The sequence below is a fragment of the Atractosteus spatula genome, chromosome 13 (genome assembly GCF_055471065.1).
Source record: "Atractosteus spatula isolate fAtrSpa1 chromosome 13, fAtrSpa1.hap1, whole genome shotgun sequence".
In the NCBI taxonomy this organism is placed as follows: Eukaryota; Metazoa; Chordata; class Actinopteri; order Semionotiformes; family Lepisosteidae; genus Atractosteus; species Atractosteus spatula.
Window position 1 is genome coordinate 36129694 of NC_142718.1, and position 18131 is coordinate 36147824.

The following is an 18131-nucleotide window of genomic DNA, read 5'->3' on the forward strand; positions in this document are numbered from 1 at the left end:
TTCGCAGTTCTTACTCAATGCCAATGCATTACCATATGCAGGTATGTATGCACATCCTTGTGTTCCAGCACTGAACTGAGGCTGGAACATCTGTGAGGTCTTGGGGGCTAAAGAGAAGAATTTTTCAAGGAACTAATTTTAGGATGCACGGTGGGGAACCGTTGAACAAAACTGGAAAGTAAACTGAGTCCCAAAGATACTATTTTTAATTACATTCAAGTGCTAGGGGAAAAAAAAAAGTGGTACAATTTGCTTTTATGAGATGGTTGCACAATAGGAATGGATAGGAAAGGCTACAGGCTACAGGAAAAAAATGACAAGTATGCGGAGGTCTTTATTATATTTCTTTAATATATTTTTTATAAAATGGATATACAACTCTGAGAAAGATGAAAGAAGTTAAATAAAGGGATAGACCCTCACCAGCCACACAGGCGCTGACGCACTGCTGCAACGAGTGCCGCATGGCCACTGACCCGGCAGGGCTCCCTCATGCAGCTCAGCGCACAGAGCAGGACTCGCCCTTCACCTCCTCCCCCGCTGGCAGGAGCAGATCCGCCCTCCCGCCGCCCGCCCCTGCTCGCTGGGGTACGAGCGGAGAGCATTCAGATGTACGGCTGGAACTCCACACCTAAGAGTTCAGCTGCACTGCATGACATCTGTCGCCATCGATTCTGTCGGACTTTTACATCTGGAGGTCCATACCCCGGGGCACACTTTTGGCTTTGTAAGGCCATGAATGACATTCGATTCAGCGATTCAGGTATTTGTGTCGTGAATGACTCCGTGTGAGACGGAAAGCCATGACTATAAGGGGCTGCTGTGTGAAAGGCAAGCCTTCCTGGAGATCTGAGCTTTCGCTTTCTCCCCCTGCGCGCGAGAACGAACCCACTTACTATAAATCATAAACCTGCAGCGCGGCTTGACTGATTCTCCTGTTGTTCTGCCGAGCACGTGCTATCAGGTGGAAGAGTAAAACGGAAGCAGCTACAGTCCCCGTCCTGCTACGTCTTTCCTCAGGGGGGGGCAAGACTTGCTACTGTCTGAGACTGGTGTTGGCAAGATGAGGTACTGGAAAAACATGGGTGGCGGGGGTCTATTCCTTTTTTCTCCTTGTTTTAAATAAAGCAAAACGTGATGCTGATACCCAAAGACACTGCAACTCGCTCCGTGCACAAAGATCTCCCTGTGACAAAAGACACCTTGAGGTTTGTGTCGGATTGCTCTAATGCCGATTCCTGGGAGCTGGACTCTGTCGGCGGCCTCGGCAGGATCCGGAATCCAGAGGAGTGTTTTTCGGTTTTTCTTTCTTTCGTTTCAGTGTCTGCAGAGGCGGCACAGGCCCGGGGGGGGAGGGGGAGAGCGGAGATTCGGTTGTGCAGTGGGAGATCCACAGGCCTGGATACGCGGGACCGCCGTCATCATCTGGCAAAGCGCTTGATAAAATCTTGAACTTTACTCCGAAAATCCTCCTGAAAAGAAACCATCGAGATGTTCATGAAGAACTGACATGCTTCTCCTCAGATCGCTTTCAGGATCGATAACACCCTAAGAGACATAAGGGAACGTCAATTGCAGCCACTTTGGTATAGTGGAACAAAACGGCAGAAGTCACACACCCATGATATTTCTGTCTCTCCCCCCCATCTTTTGCTATAAGCAAACAAAAACCACATTTATTCTGGTTCCTACCTGGTTTGATGGTCATACATTTTTAATCTCAGCTGTGCTCTTCATTACTCATCTCAGATAGTGGTCAAGACCCAACTTAACATGAGAACTCAGTTTATGCTCTTTCATTCTTATTTCCTGTCGTTCGCATATGACACAAACTGCAGGAACACACCCACAGCTTCTTTCAGTTTCTAGCGAGGCCTGTGAGTCGAGCTGAGGATTCTGATGCGGTAGCTGGTGAAGGCTCTGTGCTGCGCACAAATGCCTGCACTCCTATTTTAAACATTCATGACTTTTAGGAAACTGCTGCCGAACTGCAGAGCTAACACCTAGCTGCAGTGCAAAGATGGTTTTACCATTGATGCCAACACTTGTAAATTGAGTCTCTGAGGTTCCCAATTAACCCTGCAAAAAGGCAGCGTAGCGCAACATGAAGTGACAGGCAGCCCGTTGTCGCCTGGGCGCAGATATTGTGCGCTAATACGCATCACCGCTAAAATGTGCGGGACTGGAAGCTCATTACGCAGAGAGAGGACAGAGCGCCGATCCGCACCCCGCTCATTAATCAGGGCTGATAATGAACGCGGCTGGCAGACACAAACAGCTGCGCAAATGTTGGGCAAATTAATTTCTCACCAGAGGGTGATGGGACCAGCGAACTGTGTCGGTGGAGATGAGGAGAAACGAGGCCTGGAAACACTGGGTGCCGAGCGAGAGACTGTCAGGAAGCTGCAGAACAGCCCTGTATTGTAATTCACTGCCTCTTCCATTCCTACGCTGGCCCGAATGGAGGCAACGTAGGCTGAATCCTGATGGCTCAGAAAAGGGGAAGAAACTGGAGCAATGAAATCTGAAACCGTCTCCAGCATGGAAACAGGGTCATGTTGGCCTATTATGCCTGAAGAATGTAAAATCTTCTGCATAATCTTTTTAACAACACCCTGTGGACAGGAACTGCTACCCATTTTAAGTAACCTCTTTCGAATGATTTGACCAGTTATATCCACACTCCAGCTGTGCACAAAAACACGCAATATAGAAGATCAAAACGGGCAGGGAATTCCAGATTCCAGGGGGCTTCCAAAATCCTGTGGGAATTCTCACTGATCGACCTCTGACCCTCCCGCTGAAGGCCTACACACACATAAGCAAGGAAAGCGTCCCTGTACTGAAGGTCAGAAAGCTTACCAAATAAACTTTTTAAAATTCCGTTTTCATTCATTATCGGCAAAAAGGACAGCTAAATACAGCAAATCTAGAAAGAAGAAAAATAATGAAAATATCCCCCAGCGTTAAGCGTATTTGTGAGTGCAGCTAGGGTGCGTGTGCAGGCAGGGGGCCTCTGATGAACTCTTGAAGCACGAAGCTGACTGCACACTGGCACCTGTTCCAGAGCCCCTCTACCCCTGACCTTTGCCAGGGTCTATTTTTAAATATTGTCCCATAGCTCTTTGAGAAAGCTCGGGATAATCTCTGCTCAGTAATTTGGCAGGTGGAAATTCTTTTTTAAGACAGAGGGTGAGAGAATGTGTAGGCTGCTACTGTAGGAACCTGCAACGTCTCTGTCCGCTCAGGATGGTTTTAAACGGAACAATGCAACCTGATATCTATTAAGTGGTTCTCAAGTGAGAGAAGGGCATGTACTGTTCTGCAAAGGGGGGTGTACTGTACAAAGACAGTCAACAGGAGGACATCTGGTCCACTGATACTGCCCCAGTGGCTATGAAGTAAATCTCAGCTTTTCTCTAGGATCTAAATCTCGTTCCAAATCCTCACTGTTAACAGTCAATGTCTCCCGTTCAAAGTCCAAAATCTACCCTGATCTCCCTGCAGAGCACGATGCAGTAACTGAGGTGCATGCTTTACACCGCCTGCAAATCAAAATACGAAAATGCCCAGTCGATTTCCAAAAAAGAACGGTTTATGAATTTTCGTTAGAACGAAGCACACATTTACATATTCTGCAGTTATGAAGAGATTTTTCCTATGATTTGGCTTCAAGGCATTTTCTTTGCTGCCTAAAGCACGACTGTCATCACTGCGTGAGGTCCCACATTGCAGGTCCTCAGGTCTTCTATGTTCCTAGACGTTTTATACATTCATCTGTCTTAGTAACTGCTGTACGTGTGTAAACAGGGTAAACCTATTAACCAGAAAATTCAGTGATTGTCTAGAATGGATCAGAAGGTTTCACGTGCAAAGTATCGGAAATTTAATTTTCAGTTGACTAATTTTCACCTTCTGAACAGTTTTCAAAAAACAAATCACATTCATAAGTTGAGACATGGGTGTGCAAGTTGGAACTTTTCAAAGCACTCCTCTGTCTAAAGGCAAGGAAGACTACAACAGTAACAGAAAGTTCTTTAAGCTGCCCTTCATATCAAGCTGAAATTTCATATCAAACATTCACTATCATGTATTTGTTTGTTATTTCTTAGTAAAGTGAAGTTATGTTTCTTTAATGCAGAACATAATTCTCTCTACGCCCTTGAAAGAACAAATGAGCCCCTTGCTCTACAAAAACGAAAGCTGAAGATAAAGCAATTCCTCCCAAGGCTGTTTAAAAATGCAATTCATAACTGGCTGTGCTCGGGGTTTATGCAATATCCCTTAACTGCCATCTGTTTAGTGTGCACAGTGCTACAAACAACATGTTCATCTTCAGGAGGCCAATTGGCAAGATTATTTTCAAACAAGCACCTAAGAAACAAGCAGCAGAGTTGAATTATTAACCGGTGGCGTCCTGTGGATTCTGGATAGGGACCTGTTGAGGAATCAGAGGAGTGGGTGTTTTCTGGTAGATAACAGTGGCAGCTTAATGGAGAACCGAGGAAGCCAAGTGAAGCTTAAACCTGGCCTGCAGCCACTTCACTCTGTGCTCGGTATCCTTGGGAAAGAAGAAAGAAGGAGTTGGGGGGCTGCTCCACATCTCCTATTCCCGAGTCCCTCAGTCTTTCCGACAGCAAGGATCACGTGGGACTCCGCGCGAACGCTTAACCGTGCCGGACCGAGCGCCTGTTTTCAGGATCAAGGAGTTCTCAGCAGGATCTACTGTACCTGCTACAGAGAAATTAACGCCGCTTCCTCTTTTGTTTTGGCAGCTTTGCAGCCTCTTGGAGAAAGAGAAATAGAGTATAAAATTGGAGCGGTTTTTGATGTTGCAGGACAGGAAGAAATCCGGAAGCTGCTCTGAAGCTAGAGCTTCAAGAACATAATGCCTCCAGCTCAACTGCTGAAAAACTCTGACCGCAGAAAAACTCTTACATAATGCCTCGGCAGCATTTCCATCTGACACTAGCCTTTGAGTACGCTAGCCATCTTTACTTGAATAATTTGCTTATCTGTCCGGCATGTCAAACAGGAACAATTATGGCGATTAAGAACCTGTCAGAAGACTCGGGTGAATCTGTAACAAAGAAGCATCTTAGTCTGCACACCACGTAGATGAAAGCTTTTCAAAGTGAGCAAAGTGCTTTTTTCTACAAGAAGGAAGAACACAGAGGACGGCTGTAATAATTCCACTTTCCTGCAGCGCACGTCTGCATTGTGGGAGATGCCAAGGCGGTTCAGGAAGGCCGCAGGAGTGTAGTGAGGAGTCGCTGTGTGTGTGTAAACCCCTGTTCCTTCAGCTCCTGTTAGGACGGCTGTGAGGAGGCCCGACATGATCTCACTCTCACAAGTCTTTCTGAGGTTTACAGTATATCCAGGGTGAGACAGTGCCAACTAGCACAGACCTTTGTACAGCAAAGATGCTCCGTTTTCTGAGCAGAGCTGAGAAGGGTGATTAAAGATAAAATAATGATGCTATCCCGGAAACTGATAAGAGTGGCTTCCTGTTGCATTACAGGTACATAAAGAGTTTGACAGCACTGCATTTAAATTATATTAAAAATAATGATTTTAATGAAATGAAGCAACCTCAAAGGTCAAACTGAGGTATGACATATAAAGACAGCTTTAGATGACGCACTCTAGAAAGCTGTAAGCACACCCAGTTTTGTTGTTTTATTAATTTAGGATGTATGGCAATGACCACATAGCCACCATTTATCCACCTTACTTAGTGTTCCCATTAATTAAAAAAAACTTATCAACCGTGAACAGAAATGCTAAGAAATACCAGTGGTTTGTCAGGTTCCACATTCCACAAAGCCGCAGCTTAGACTGGAGGTTTTCAATCTAAAAAGTGCAAAACAAATAAACAGGATCTGCCCGGGGTCTGTTATTGACTGCAGACGTCACACACCAGTAAAGATACCAGTCTATGCAGGATTTAACCCTCTGGCCTCTTCCAAACAGGCTCCTGTCAGAACAGTCCTTGCCATGCAAACAGCAGACTCCAAGGAGACTATTTCTTTGCTGTTATCTTGCTGGTGACATCTGGGTATCTCTGTCCTTGCTGTTTGTAGCCCCACAGATTCACTCCTCTTTCAGTCCCTGTCACGAGATGTCACACCCCGCACATCTCAGAACTTGTAAATGCAGAGAGGCACGGACTCACACTGTCCCAGCCTCCTCAGCAACCGGACTGTCCTGCAGGATACACGGAGTCTGGTGTCTTTATCGTGTGGGACGTCTGCTTTGTGAAAGCTGGAACCTGCCCTGCGGCCGGGCCGGAAGGGCGGGGCAGTTCGTTACAGCCCCAGGATGGTCTCGCCTCTTCTCCTTTCCAGGGCCGTCTGTGAGCATAACTGCTGTGCTGACAATAGGGATGTTTAAAAAAAAAAGTACGGTCTGAAAATACCTGTCAGCAATGCACATAGAGGAGGCATGTCTACCATAAAAACTGTTAGACATTCTCCCCTTACCCTGCAGTTACAAAAAAGCAAATAAGTATTTCAACTCAAAAGCAATGTCAAAAAACAATCCCTTCCATACTCTTGCAAGAAGGCTACATCCTTATTTCCTTCATGGCATAATCTATCTGTCTTTGGAATGATTTGATAAATGCTAAATTGACTCAACTGGTTCTTCTAAAAACAAGTTGGAATGAAAACCTGATCAGCGAGTCTTCCTGTCAAAGCATTACTACGGCAATGTGACATTCAGACAGGGTGTGAAATGTTTAGCTATGATAACACGGCACAGAGACGCACACCTATGCAAATGTGTTTGCTGATTAAGACAAATGCCTTTGAGACAAAATCATGGTGCTACACGATGTGATTAATATTGGGACTGTGCTGCTATAAAAGGAGTTAGAACATTCTGACTTTGCTGTTTCAGCAATTTACTCCCTAAGAGAAGCGACAGACTTGTATTAATTGTCCCATGTGGGATGGAATTAAAATAAAACCGTCCGTCACTGGCAAAGCCTTGCAAGACACCCTATTTAGTCACCCAGTATGTAACACTGTGCAAATTATTCTCTTGAGTCCTTGGAGGGAAGTACAGTCTTTGTGTGTGCTTGGAGATCCAGACACAGACCCACAGAGCCCGCAAGAGACAAGATCCCCAGACCCAAACTGCAAGGCAGCTAAACACAGGAATCAAAGACAAGCTGCTGTCATGTAAAACGATGACAAACCACTTTACAGTCTCTACTGCCTCAGGAGCACAGCAGCTCTCCTTGTTATTCTGCACCAATTCTCCCCTTTCCAGCCCTGCTCCCTGAGGCAGTGAGCCTTTCACCGACTTGCTTGCTGCTATTTGCTTTTCTCTACAATCCTGGGGGCAATTAGGTTTCATAGTACAGTGGTTCATTAGCTCTAACTGGGAATTTGAAATTGAAAGCTGATTCATGGTAAAACTGCCAGGCCCCTGCGTGGAGCATGTTAGTGATAGGAGCTCATTTGAAGCCCATACAGTGACTCGCTCCCACACCCACGCAAAAAAAAAAAGCAAAGGAACCTACAGTGTTTACACTAAGCATGGATATTACTTTGACAGCCTTCTGTTACTGTGCTAGCTTGTTAGCTAACCAGAAGGATTGCAATCTGGATTGCAATCCTTCTACCATTAAAAAGCTGCGCTTCCCAACAAATATTAGTCACCTACCTTTATTACCAGCTGGATACCGAAATCGAAAACATTTCTTAGCAGTACAGTTATTGAAAGATTGAGACAGAAAAAGATTTAAGGTGTAAGGTTACGGGCATTGCAATGGATTTCCTATCTATATATTGATTTCAAGATGATTCAGAAAGTTTATCCCAAACAATCAACAATGACACTGCATTTCCTCTGTCTTGCTTTAGAGCCGATACTGCAATGCTTTAGCCTAACTAGTATTAAGAAAATCATGTTCCAGGACCTCATGTGCAGACACAAGGAGCAGTCCTAAAGCCCCAGCAGTGAGTCAAGTGTAATCTGACATGAGGATTGACACAAAGCCAAAAATACTGGGACTGTGACAAAACGACCTCATTTGGGAGCATTGCATTTTGAAAGCGGAGAGACTGACATGCCTTAAACTCGCCTCAGTCAGGAGCAGCACAGAAGAGGACAGATGCTGCGTGGACAAGTCCAACACTGAGCACTGAGCACGCTCTCTGGGGTGCGGAACGAGCCATAGCTCTCAGCGCACAAGAGCGCAGAGGGCTTCTCACAGCGCCTGTGAGAGCTCAGGCTGTGATGCAACAGGAAACAGTATAGCTGATCCAAGTCACATAGCATGAGGAAAAATGTGGAAGTCGTGTTAACATGCACGCATGTGGAGGAGGCCAGCGACCTTTGCCCCCCTGTCTGGCAGACATGCTCCTCACGTACAGTGCGCCGCTGTCACACTCAGAGACGTCAAGCCCGACTGAAGAAGTCAACTACCACCCGCCTCATCGTCACCCTGGAATGGAACGGGCAGTGAATCCTCACGAGTAACTCTTACTACACGCGGGGGGGGGGAAAAAAAGCAACTACTGTACTTGCAGGAAGCGGACAGTCTGAAGGATTTTTATATACGGGCTATAACAGGGGAAAAGCTGGGGACAGCAGTAAGTTTTCATCTAAGACATACATGTCCTATAACAGTAAAAACAATTGCAATATATATTTAGTATTGACTGATCGCAATAAAAACAAAGCGTTAAGAGTGCTCATTACAGAGCTTGTCTGCTGCACTCCAGTTACAGAACGCCCCCCTCAGTTCCCTCGAACTCTAATCTGTGTTCGAATTCAGTCGGCTCTCTGTCACGACATCTCTTAGCCCAGTACAAGTACAGGTTACTGATCCAAGCCATTACTGATCCTTTCACTATTAAAGCTACACTACTTTTCTCTGCCCATTAAACGTTCGCGTGTGCTGCAATTTTAACCGAGGCAGGTGATCATTTATAAATAAATGGCATCGATCAATATCCTGGGCAGAGAGAGAGAGTCCCCAAGTGAAATGAAACGACCCAAAGCCAGAGCTTTCCTGTTGCCTAGTTATAATGCCGTAAGGAAACAAAACCGAGCTCTCCGGTCTTAAAACCCAACAGGACGACTTGCCTGCCTCCAGTTTGCTGCGGTTCTCTGCCGTGTGAGCCTGACCCAAATTGTCAGCTTGGCGAGAACGTAGCCTGGGTTACGGTTACGCTCCCAGGAGAGAGCCACACAACGGACAACAGCTTCTCACCGCAGAGGAGCCGTTTCCTCATCCACCCCAGCGGAGACACTGCGATTGTCTGCCACGGCGCTCAGCGAGCCAGCCGGGGGAGACGGGGGCTTGTTTTTTGACGGTTCCATTCATTCATGCGCAAAAACCACTCAAGGGGAAACGAGAAGATGGGCAGACCCGCACTTGAAGGACTAAATTAAACTCCGCTCCACTCAATCTTCTTATATAAAATTTAAAAAAAAAATGAAACTCCCTTGCAAAAGGAACAATTCATCGGCATGGCTCAGTCTAAAGTATGTACAAGAAACAGCATACTCAAACAGCTACACAAACCCCCCCTGGCACGCCAGTCTGCTCTTTCAGACAGGGGTCATGTTATAGAAGGATGTGCTCTTGATTCAGTTACTGCGGAAACGAGGTCAAGTCTGCCTGGTGCATGTGAACTGTGAGCAGCCACACGCCGGCCACACATCTCCTCCAACGTCTGCATTCATTTATCCATCCCAGGAGCACCTGTTTATTTTAATGCCATCGTTTACTGTGATTTCACAATGTCAAGATTTCATTGATTTCACAATCTCCTGCTTTTAGCGGGAGAGCTGCGCTTTGCTGCACAGACGGCCATGAAGAATCAAACACAGCGAACAGAACAGAAAGATAAAATTCTCAATGGAATCAGATTCCGGTAACAATGAAGCAAAGTCACGCTGATCTTCGGATCCATGTTTACAGAATGCTTCCATAGGGAAGCATCCTCTGGTGCTCGGAAAGCAAACAAGTCTGGCTCTCAGAAAACAGATACAGGATTTACTCGCATTATGCTAAAGTGGGGCAGGAACCTGCTAACATTCTAGACATCAAACTGCTCCTTCTGCAAAGGCATACTGCAGCAGGCAATGTCGGAGACTGTTCATTTATTAAGGCGTAATGCAGGAAACTATGTTTTCCAGTCTCATATAAGCAGTGTCAACTAGACTTGCCTTCCTCCAGGTCTTTGAACTAGTTAAAAGAGAGAAGATCTGAAGAATAATGCGACTGTGAAAACTAAGAGATCATGAATGCTTGCAGCTCGGCCAGAAGCTGCAGGGAATTGATATTTCTTTGGTGTCAACTAAATATGAAAGATTCTACTACTGGTTTGAGTAGCATGAGCAAAGGCTAGATATTTTCAGTGATCAGCACTGATGGCAATAATTGGACAGGTAAGGATAATAAAAAAACACTAGTCAAATAAATTAATCAATGATTGAATTATTGGCAATCATGTATTACAACTATTTCTAACAAGTAATGAAACCAGTCTTAGGCCATCCCGGACAACAAAAACAAGTCAGAGAGCTGAGCAATAATTAAGAGTCCAATTATATGGCAGACATTCAGATCAGGATGTATATGATACAGGGTCTTAGGCTCTGAACATTTTGTGCTAGTTACTTTGAGTAAATCTGAACAGCCACAAGTTAACTAAATTAATAGTATTTTTCTTCTCTACTGGTACAGTGCAGACAAGGGCGTGCAGGTAATAAAACCCAAGACAGGTAGACCCGCTGTGCCAAGGTGAGTCTCATTTGCTTCCCTGCTCATCTGTAGAGAGGAGTCCTTATTTTAAGGCTCAAACACACGGCAATGACATTCTTAAAAAAAGGGCAATATTTTTACTCACTAAGGCTGTATTACCCATCCTTCCTCTAAGGACTTCTGTTTGTGTGTTTCCAGGCGATTACTGTCTGTCCACTCTCCCATCTCCAAGAGATTTCTCTATTCCTTTGCTGTGCAGACAGTCATTTCATGCACTGTACAGGCCCACTGAAATGTTTCTCCCCTCTAAATGCCCGGAAAAACTAGGGAAAGCCATTTGGAATGTCTGCCAAACACGTTGCTTAAAGGGCACACAGACAGCAGAACAATTTCACTGAACGTCACTAAGTATGACCAATTTTTAAGGTCTTGCATTTCCTCAAGGAAATTCACACATTTTGTTAGGTGTGTAGGAAGTATTTGTAATGTGAATTTCACAGGGACATCTGGGGAAAGGCCAAAAGAAATGGTTCTGCTGGTATTGTTAAGACGGAACTTGTAGATTTCATTTACGATGCAGAATAAGGCATAAGAGTTTTTTTTTAAAACTGTTGGTTTCTGAGTTAAGTAATTGGGGATTCACGGTTCTGTGCCCCTCCCCTGGATGCGAGCAGATGCATAGCACAAAGCAACCAGAGCAAGACGCTCTTGCAAGAACTGCAGCTCAAATGGTATTTTTAACTTGCGTGAGTGATGCCAGGGCTCTGCTCAGTTAAGTGCAGGTAAAGAAGAAAGGGAAATGCCAATCCTAATAACGGCCCTAAAGGATCGCTCTCGCTTTTAGAAAAGGTGCGACATTTCGGTATGTGCCCTAGAACTGTCTAGGGCTCAGAGCATTTTCCTTAATGTTTAATACCGGCCTTTCATGTTTCATGTTGATATAAGCACTGAGTTGACACGCTTTTAGGAATCCCATTTTCATTCTTTTAATGTATTTTTCATTGATCTGCCTCAATAGTCTCCTCCCCTAGGTGCTTTGATAAAAAAAAGTCTTTCATTCTTGAAGACTCTGCACACAGCTGTTAGTGGATAATAAATAAGACAAAAAACATCTTACCACTGTACAACAGATTCGGTTTTGTTCTGCATGACTTGGACAATCTAAGAAAGCCCTGCATTAGAATTTCACTACTGATTCCACTCTTTGGAAGTGTGAGGTGACCCTGTTAACAGAGGAGGAGAACAGCAGCATCTGACAGCTCTTTAAAGTGTCGATCCCAATGACTTTTCCTTTCTTTGCTCATATAAAACCTATGGCAGGGCATGCAGACCACAGCATGATTGGGTTAACTTGTATTGAGAGCTCCGATCTACACAGAGGAAGACTAGTAATCAAAATACAAGCTTTCAGTATTCTGGCACAGGTTTAGCTAACAAAAGATTGGAAGATTTGCACATCACCATGCAGAAGTTATGAGCCTGAGTCAAGACTCCAGAGGGACACCTACAGAAACCAAATTGAATATTTGACCATTCATTTGTATAGGAGGGAGTTGCCTTTCCCCAGTCACCATCTCTGCACCAGTCAACCACATCCTGCTGTAGGTTGTATCAAAACTCATTCGAAACATGAGATTTTCCTGGCCAAGGACACAATAACAGAACGATATTCTCCCAAGATCCCAAAACATTTTTTTTTGTAACAAATTGGACCATTTGTAAGAGAAAAATCAATACGTCCTTGTTTTAGACCCAGGCTTGTGTGGTTTTGAGATGAGTGTTTTCGGGGCCTTTTTGCATTAGATAACTTCAGTCTTATGGGCATGACTTCCCCGTCTTTGCCCTTGTCCCTGCAGTGGTACAGACAGCTACAAGCACAGTATACTGCAAAAGACTGCGAAACTACCACAGAATAAAATAGCAAACCAACAGAAACTCTGGCCAAAGAAACAGATGGAACAAACCTAAAAATGTGGTAAAATGTAAAAGACCACATACATTCAGTGTAGTAGATACTAAAGGGTCTTTTCACAGCTGGACTTTACCTTATCGCGCAGATGGTGTTCTGCTGCTTCAATGTTCAGTGGGTCATCAAAATTCAGTAGATCCTTTAGAAAAGGAAAAAAGTCACATGTTAAAAGCTGTCAGAATCTCCACACTCCATTAGCAACTTGGTACAAAATCCCATTTATACTCACACACTTACAGCAGTGTTTTTTTGTTTTTTTTTACAGCTTCCTTATTTCTAATGAAGCCCAGAAGGACATGTGTTCTTGTGAATCCGTGCGCTGCCTGCTGCCTGGAGCCATGTTTGGGTAATTCAGCGGAAGAGACGCATGGTGTATTGGCAGCCATGTAAAGCTCAGTTATTGGAAACGAATTAACTCAATCAGCAACGGTGTTTGAGCACATGTGGTGGTGTCCCCCCTCGCCCAGCCCAGTAAGCCCTGCAGCAGTGAAACCGGCTCAGACACCAGCGGTTGTGGTATACATCATTTGTGCTCGTTACTCACTTCTTATTCACGGAGAAGGATGAAATGTAAATAGACGAATACAGTACTTAAAGACTGTAGGCTGATAATTCCTTTTCTTCTCTTAACATAATATTCTGTAACAGAATATTCTTCCTCTAAACCATCCCTTTGTGGTGCTATTGTATGTAGCCCAGCTTTTCAGTGTTGAATTATGCGAGTCCTACCTCTAGGGTAGCAGGACTGCATGCAACCAGTAACAAACACTGTGGGCGTGTGCCAAAGTGTGCACAGAAACTGCAAGCAATTACATAAGGCGCTGTGTACAACATCTTGAGGGAGGTGAGGTGAACAATACATAAATACAAGTTTTCAGACACCTAAAGGGCAGTGAGAATGCAACCCAGCGGACTTCTTCAGAAGCAACAGTGAAACGCAGACCAGAGGACTCAACTGGAAATGGCGAAAAAGTGTTTAAGTATGAGAAGCACTTCTTTAGACAAAGGGGTATGGGTGTACCCAGACATGTTACTCAAGCTGCTATCCTGGATAAGAACTTAAATCGGATAAATTAGTTACTGGATAGCAAGTGGACTAGATGGGCTGACTGGCTTCCTTTACTTTGCTAAGCCTAAAGTGAAAAGAAAAATTGCCAGCAGCCATATCACCCTGCAACTCACAACTGGCAACCCACTGAAGCTAAGCGGGTGTGAGCCTGGTCAGTACCTAGATGGGAGACCTCCTGGGAAAAACTAAGGTTGCTGCTGGAAGCGGTGTTAGTGGGGCCAGCAGGGGGCGCTCACCCTGCGGTCTGTGTGGGTCCTAATGTGTGGGTCCCGGTATAGTGACGGGGACACTATACTGTAAACAGGCGCCGTCCTTCAGATGAGACGTAAAACCGAGGTCCTGACGCTCTGTGGTCGTTAAAAATCCCAGGGCGTTTCTCGAAAAGAGTAGGGGTGTAACCCCGGCGTCCTGGCCAAATTTCCCATTGGCCCTTACCAATCATGGCCTCCTAATAATCCCCATCTATGAATTGGCTTCATTACTCTGCTCTCCTCCCCACTGATAGCTGGTGTGTGGTGAGCGTTCTGGTGCACTATGGCTGCCGTCGCATCATCCAGGTGGATGCTGCACATTGGTGGTGGTGGAGGGGAGTCCCCATTACCTGTAAAGCGCTTTGAGTGGAGTGTCCAGAAAAGCGCTATATAAGTGTAAGCAATTATTAATTATTATTATTAAAAATAGCTCTCTTCCGTATCTTAGGGCAACTGTTCAAACCGCCATAAAGTTCTGGGTTGGTTTCTCTCATCTGGACCTGCTCAGGATACAAATGTGTAAAACCGTCTAATTGGGCAAAATACGTGGGACAGCATGGTGTCAATCAGAGATGTGGCCTGGGAAACCAGCATCGAGCGCGCTGATGACATCGCCCTGCCAGTGAGCGGCTCGCTCGCAGCAGGCCGTGGTATGCTCTCACCAACTAAGCGCAGGTCGCATTAACGGCGCAGTGTAAACGCTGTTCTTTCCAGGGAAACTGCAATTGCGAGACATCCAAGGGAGACACTGGGAGGGGATCCTGTGGGACTGAACTCTGCAGGGCCTTGATATGTATTTTAAGCGTTCTGACCGGCTGGAGTCTGCCATATGAAGTGCAATAACCCTCCACCTCCCCACTCCCCTCCAGGCGCACAAAATCATTCACCACTCACTGAGGTATATGCAATAATGAACAGCCCAGAATGGTACAACAACATTACAGCTGCACTACGGCTTTGTGGGAACTCAGAATGTGCTGTTTCTTAACTCACATTGCAGGGTGGAAGAATGTCCAGTTCTTCCAAATCTCTTCTCAATTCTCTTCAATCGAGATTAATGTTTTAATGGGAAGCAGATTTGCATTTGAATAAGGACCTAAACTCCAGCCTGAAAACACAAGTACAGTGAGTACTCCTTTCCGCCAGGTTGAATGTTTTTAATTGCTTCCCACTGTGTTGTCATTAATCAGAAGGAACGCTTGGAGCTGTTCTTGCGTTTTCAGTGCCAATCACATCGGTGGCTGTCATTCTAGCACCCTTCCAGGAAACACAATCGCGTTCCTTTGAGCTCTGACGACTGCTAATAAGGCACTGAAACGGTGAGAATAGTCCTGTGTCCCAGGGTGTTAATACAGCCCCCTGTGGTCCCTCCCTGCTCCCCATGCAGGATGGCCCATTACAGAACCCCATACTTACAGTGAACAAGGAGTTGAGCCCCCACACCACATCCTGAAACAAAACAACAAACACGTTAGTGCTAGCGGTGATGGCAGCGGTACTAATTGGAATAACAGCTGAAACTGCTCACATGGAAACGAACAGCAATGAACTTGTGTAAAAGTGAACTACAGCAGGGCTTACAAGACCTACACTCCAGGTCACAAAGAGAATTGTATTTTCTATTTCACTTGCAAAGAAGTAGAATGATTATTTTCATCTTTTCTTTACATACAAATGTTTGTAAGCATGCATGAAATGTCTTAAAAACAATTTTCCATTATGAAGCCCAATTGCCAAAGGTAAATATTTCCTCCTGAGCTCCAACGATACTGAATTCCAGTTCCAAAACCATCCTGTTGCACCTGGGTTTTACAAATGTATTGAGACAAGATTTGGTGTAAAGGAACGCAAATTGAATACAATGTTTTTAATCCTCGCTGGGGATACAAGATCACTGTGTTCCACTGAACAGGCTTTATCAACACTGACAAAGAGTAGGACAGGTGCTGACAACTTATGCTCTCCTTGATCTGAAAGCAATGCACCAAGGAATGAAATGTACACTTGATTGACAAAACAGAGCTATAAAAGAAAAAACTAGGAGCAAGAAAATTCTCCTCTTTCAACACCTGAATTCACGTGTTTAACTATAACAATATATCTACTGAAAGAACGCCCACACACACAGGCAGAACACTGCCTCACTGTATGTGCCAATGAAACTGCAATAGTTTCAAGAGGTGGCACGAATGGCTCTTGAGAATCTGTTGGCACAATTTGTCATACACAGCTGTATAAACGAGTCATCTCAACAACACACAGAGGTACAAACGTCTTGGAATGAATAAATTATTCAGATGTAGTCAAGACAATTGCACGCATGCGTTTAGGACAAAACCAGAAATGAAAATACTTCCAAATGATCTTTCCCTCTATTTGTTAATCAAACCACGCCAGTGAAGTATGAAGTATTGGCTTTTCACGACAATGCTTTAACTGTCTGTTAAAGTACAGGTGCTTTCATGTGAGCAAAGTATTCAAGTTTCTATTTGTGTAGACCAGCGCACTGCATTTGTCCAGCTTTACATTACAGAACTACTGCTAACAAAGCTGGGAAGTGCCAATATTTGTTTCAAAATTTAATAAAGAGATTCTGCTGAACCCAAAATCATTCAGTGCTGTGCAGAGGTCTTAAGCATCAAAGACAATGGGGAGTTAAAATATGCATGTGATAAGCATCAACAATTTTCTCAAAGGCTGCGCTGTGGTTTTTTACGGTTATAGAAAATTTAATGTATTAGTATGGCTTATTTTTGATAAGAAGTGACAAAGCTTGTCATGTAGGAATTGTTGATTCTTCAGCAACTGAAGGTAAACCATCCCTAGGCAGTCAATATGAAGTCCTGTAGTAGCTAATCAATGTTCAGTAGCAGTAGCTACTCAGTAATGTTCACCAATTATGAAGTTTTGTTGTTAACATCACTTGTCCCACCCTATACAGTGTGGTACTACAGTAGCAGTGGGGCAAGATGGTGGATGTCACTCCCACTACATCCACAAGAAGCCTACTGGGGTCTACTTGACCAGTCCAGTCCAGCACCTGGTCAGGTGATGGGTGCAGAACTGAGAACTATGATTTGGACTTTGCCTTTTCTTTGTTGTGAAAACTGGTAAGGAGTTTATCCACCTAGTGGCTAGAGAGGGAATATAAGTGAAACTCAGACAGACTTAAGACAGCTCAAGTTCTGATTCTTAAAACTACTGTATGATGAAACGAGGTCAGCCATCAAACCTGGGAACTGTCCAGCCCTGTTAACTGTTGCTCTGCTAGACAAAGGTACACAAGAAGACCCTCAGATACTCTTAATTCTGCCTCTGTTTATCCCTTTGTCTTCACATCCTTCAATTTTTGCATATTCTAAAGAGCAATTGTAAAGTGATTTCTAAATTTTGACAACATGCCATATCTACCAGGTCACAGCATGAGTAACATGAGAAGTGAGAGACTCCAGTGTGGCTCTATACACTCGCATTACTTCTGCTCTGGTTTGCACAGTTCAGCTGGGATTGCAGGTTTAGGAGACTTTTAGAAATCTTCTGGAGCAAAACTTATGTCTCTTGGAAGTAGCACTGATCAACAAACAGTTCTCGAATACTGACATCTTAAAACAGTCATACTCTGTAGGAACCAAGGGGAGACCAACAACAGATGCATTTTGCACACTTTTCTAAAAAGCCTATGCTTGCAACCCAAAAGAAATGAGAAAAGAAATTAAATCCCCCGACTGAAAGGGCTTTCCTCACAGCTCTGCATCTAATAGCTTTTTAATGCCGGTTCTCAGAATGAGCGATTGGACTCTGTGCACCATTTACTTCAGTGCAAATCTCTTCTGCACAGAGCTGACAGGCTGCACAATACCCAGCCAAGCTATCTGTTCAGCCTCTAAACAATGCAATCTTTTAGCAATATCGCTGAAATCCACCTGTCTGCCAAGCACGCAGCCTCTATAATGCCAGTCTCCAAACTCAAAGGAAAAAAAAAAGACCACAAACTCCAATAAAGAGAACAAACAGGAAAAGAAAATCAATGCAAGAAGTTAAAACAAAGGAAGAGTCTCAGTAAAAAGTAATGCATTTTAAAAGACTGATTCTGCTTAACGGCTTAATCTATTTTTA

The 18131-nt window shown here is 44.4% G+C and overlaps 1 protein-coding gene across 3 annotated transcripts in view; it reads right to left on the reverse strand.

Moving 5' to 3' along the window:
- Window positions 1-331: 331 nt before the first annotated feature.
- The window catches only part of ube2f (ubiquitin-conjugating enzyme E2F (putative)), a 66150-nt gene continuing 48350 nt past the window's right edge, over window positions 332-18131 (reverse strand). For all 3 annotated transcript variants that reach the window (XM_088931138.1, XM_088931139.1, XM_088931140.1), the window contains 3 exons: window positions 15432-15464; window positions 12772-12834; window positions 332-1472 (listed from right to left, as the gene is read on the reverse strand). In XM_088931138.1, coding sequence (XP_088787264.1) covers window positions 1422-1472; window positions 12772-12834; window positions 15432-15464 — 147 coding nt within the window. In that variant the 3' untranslated portion in view covers window positions 332-1421. The remainder of the gene's footprint in view (window positions 1473-12771; window positions 12835-15431; window positions 15465-18131) is intronic.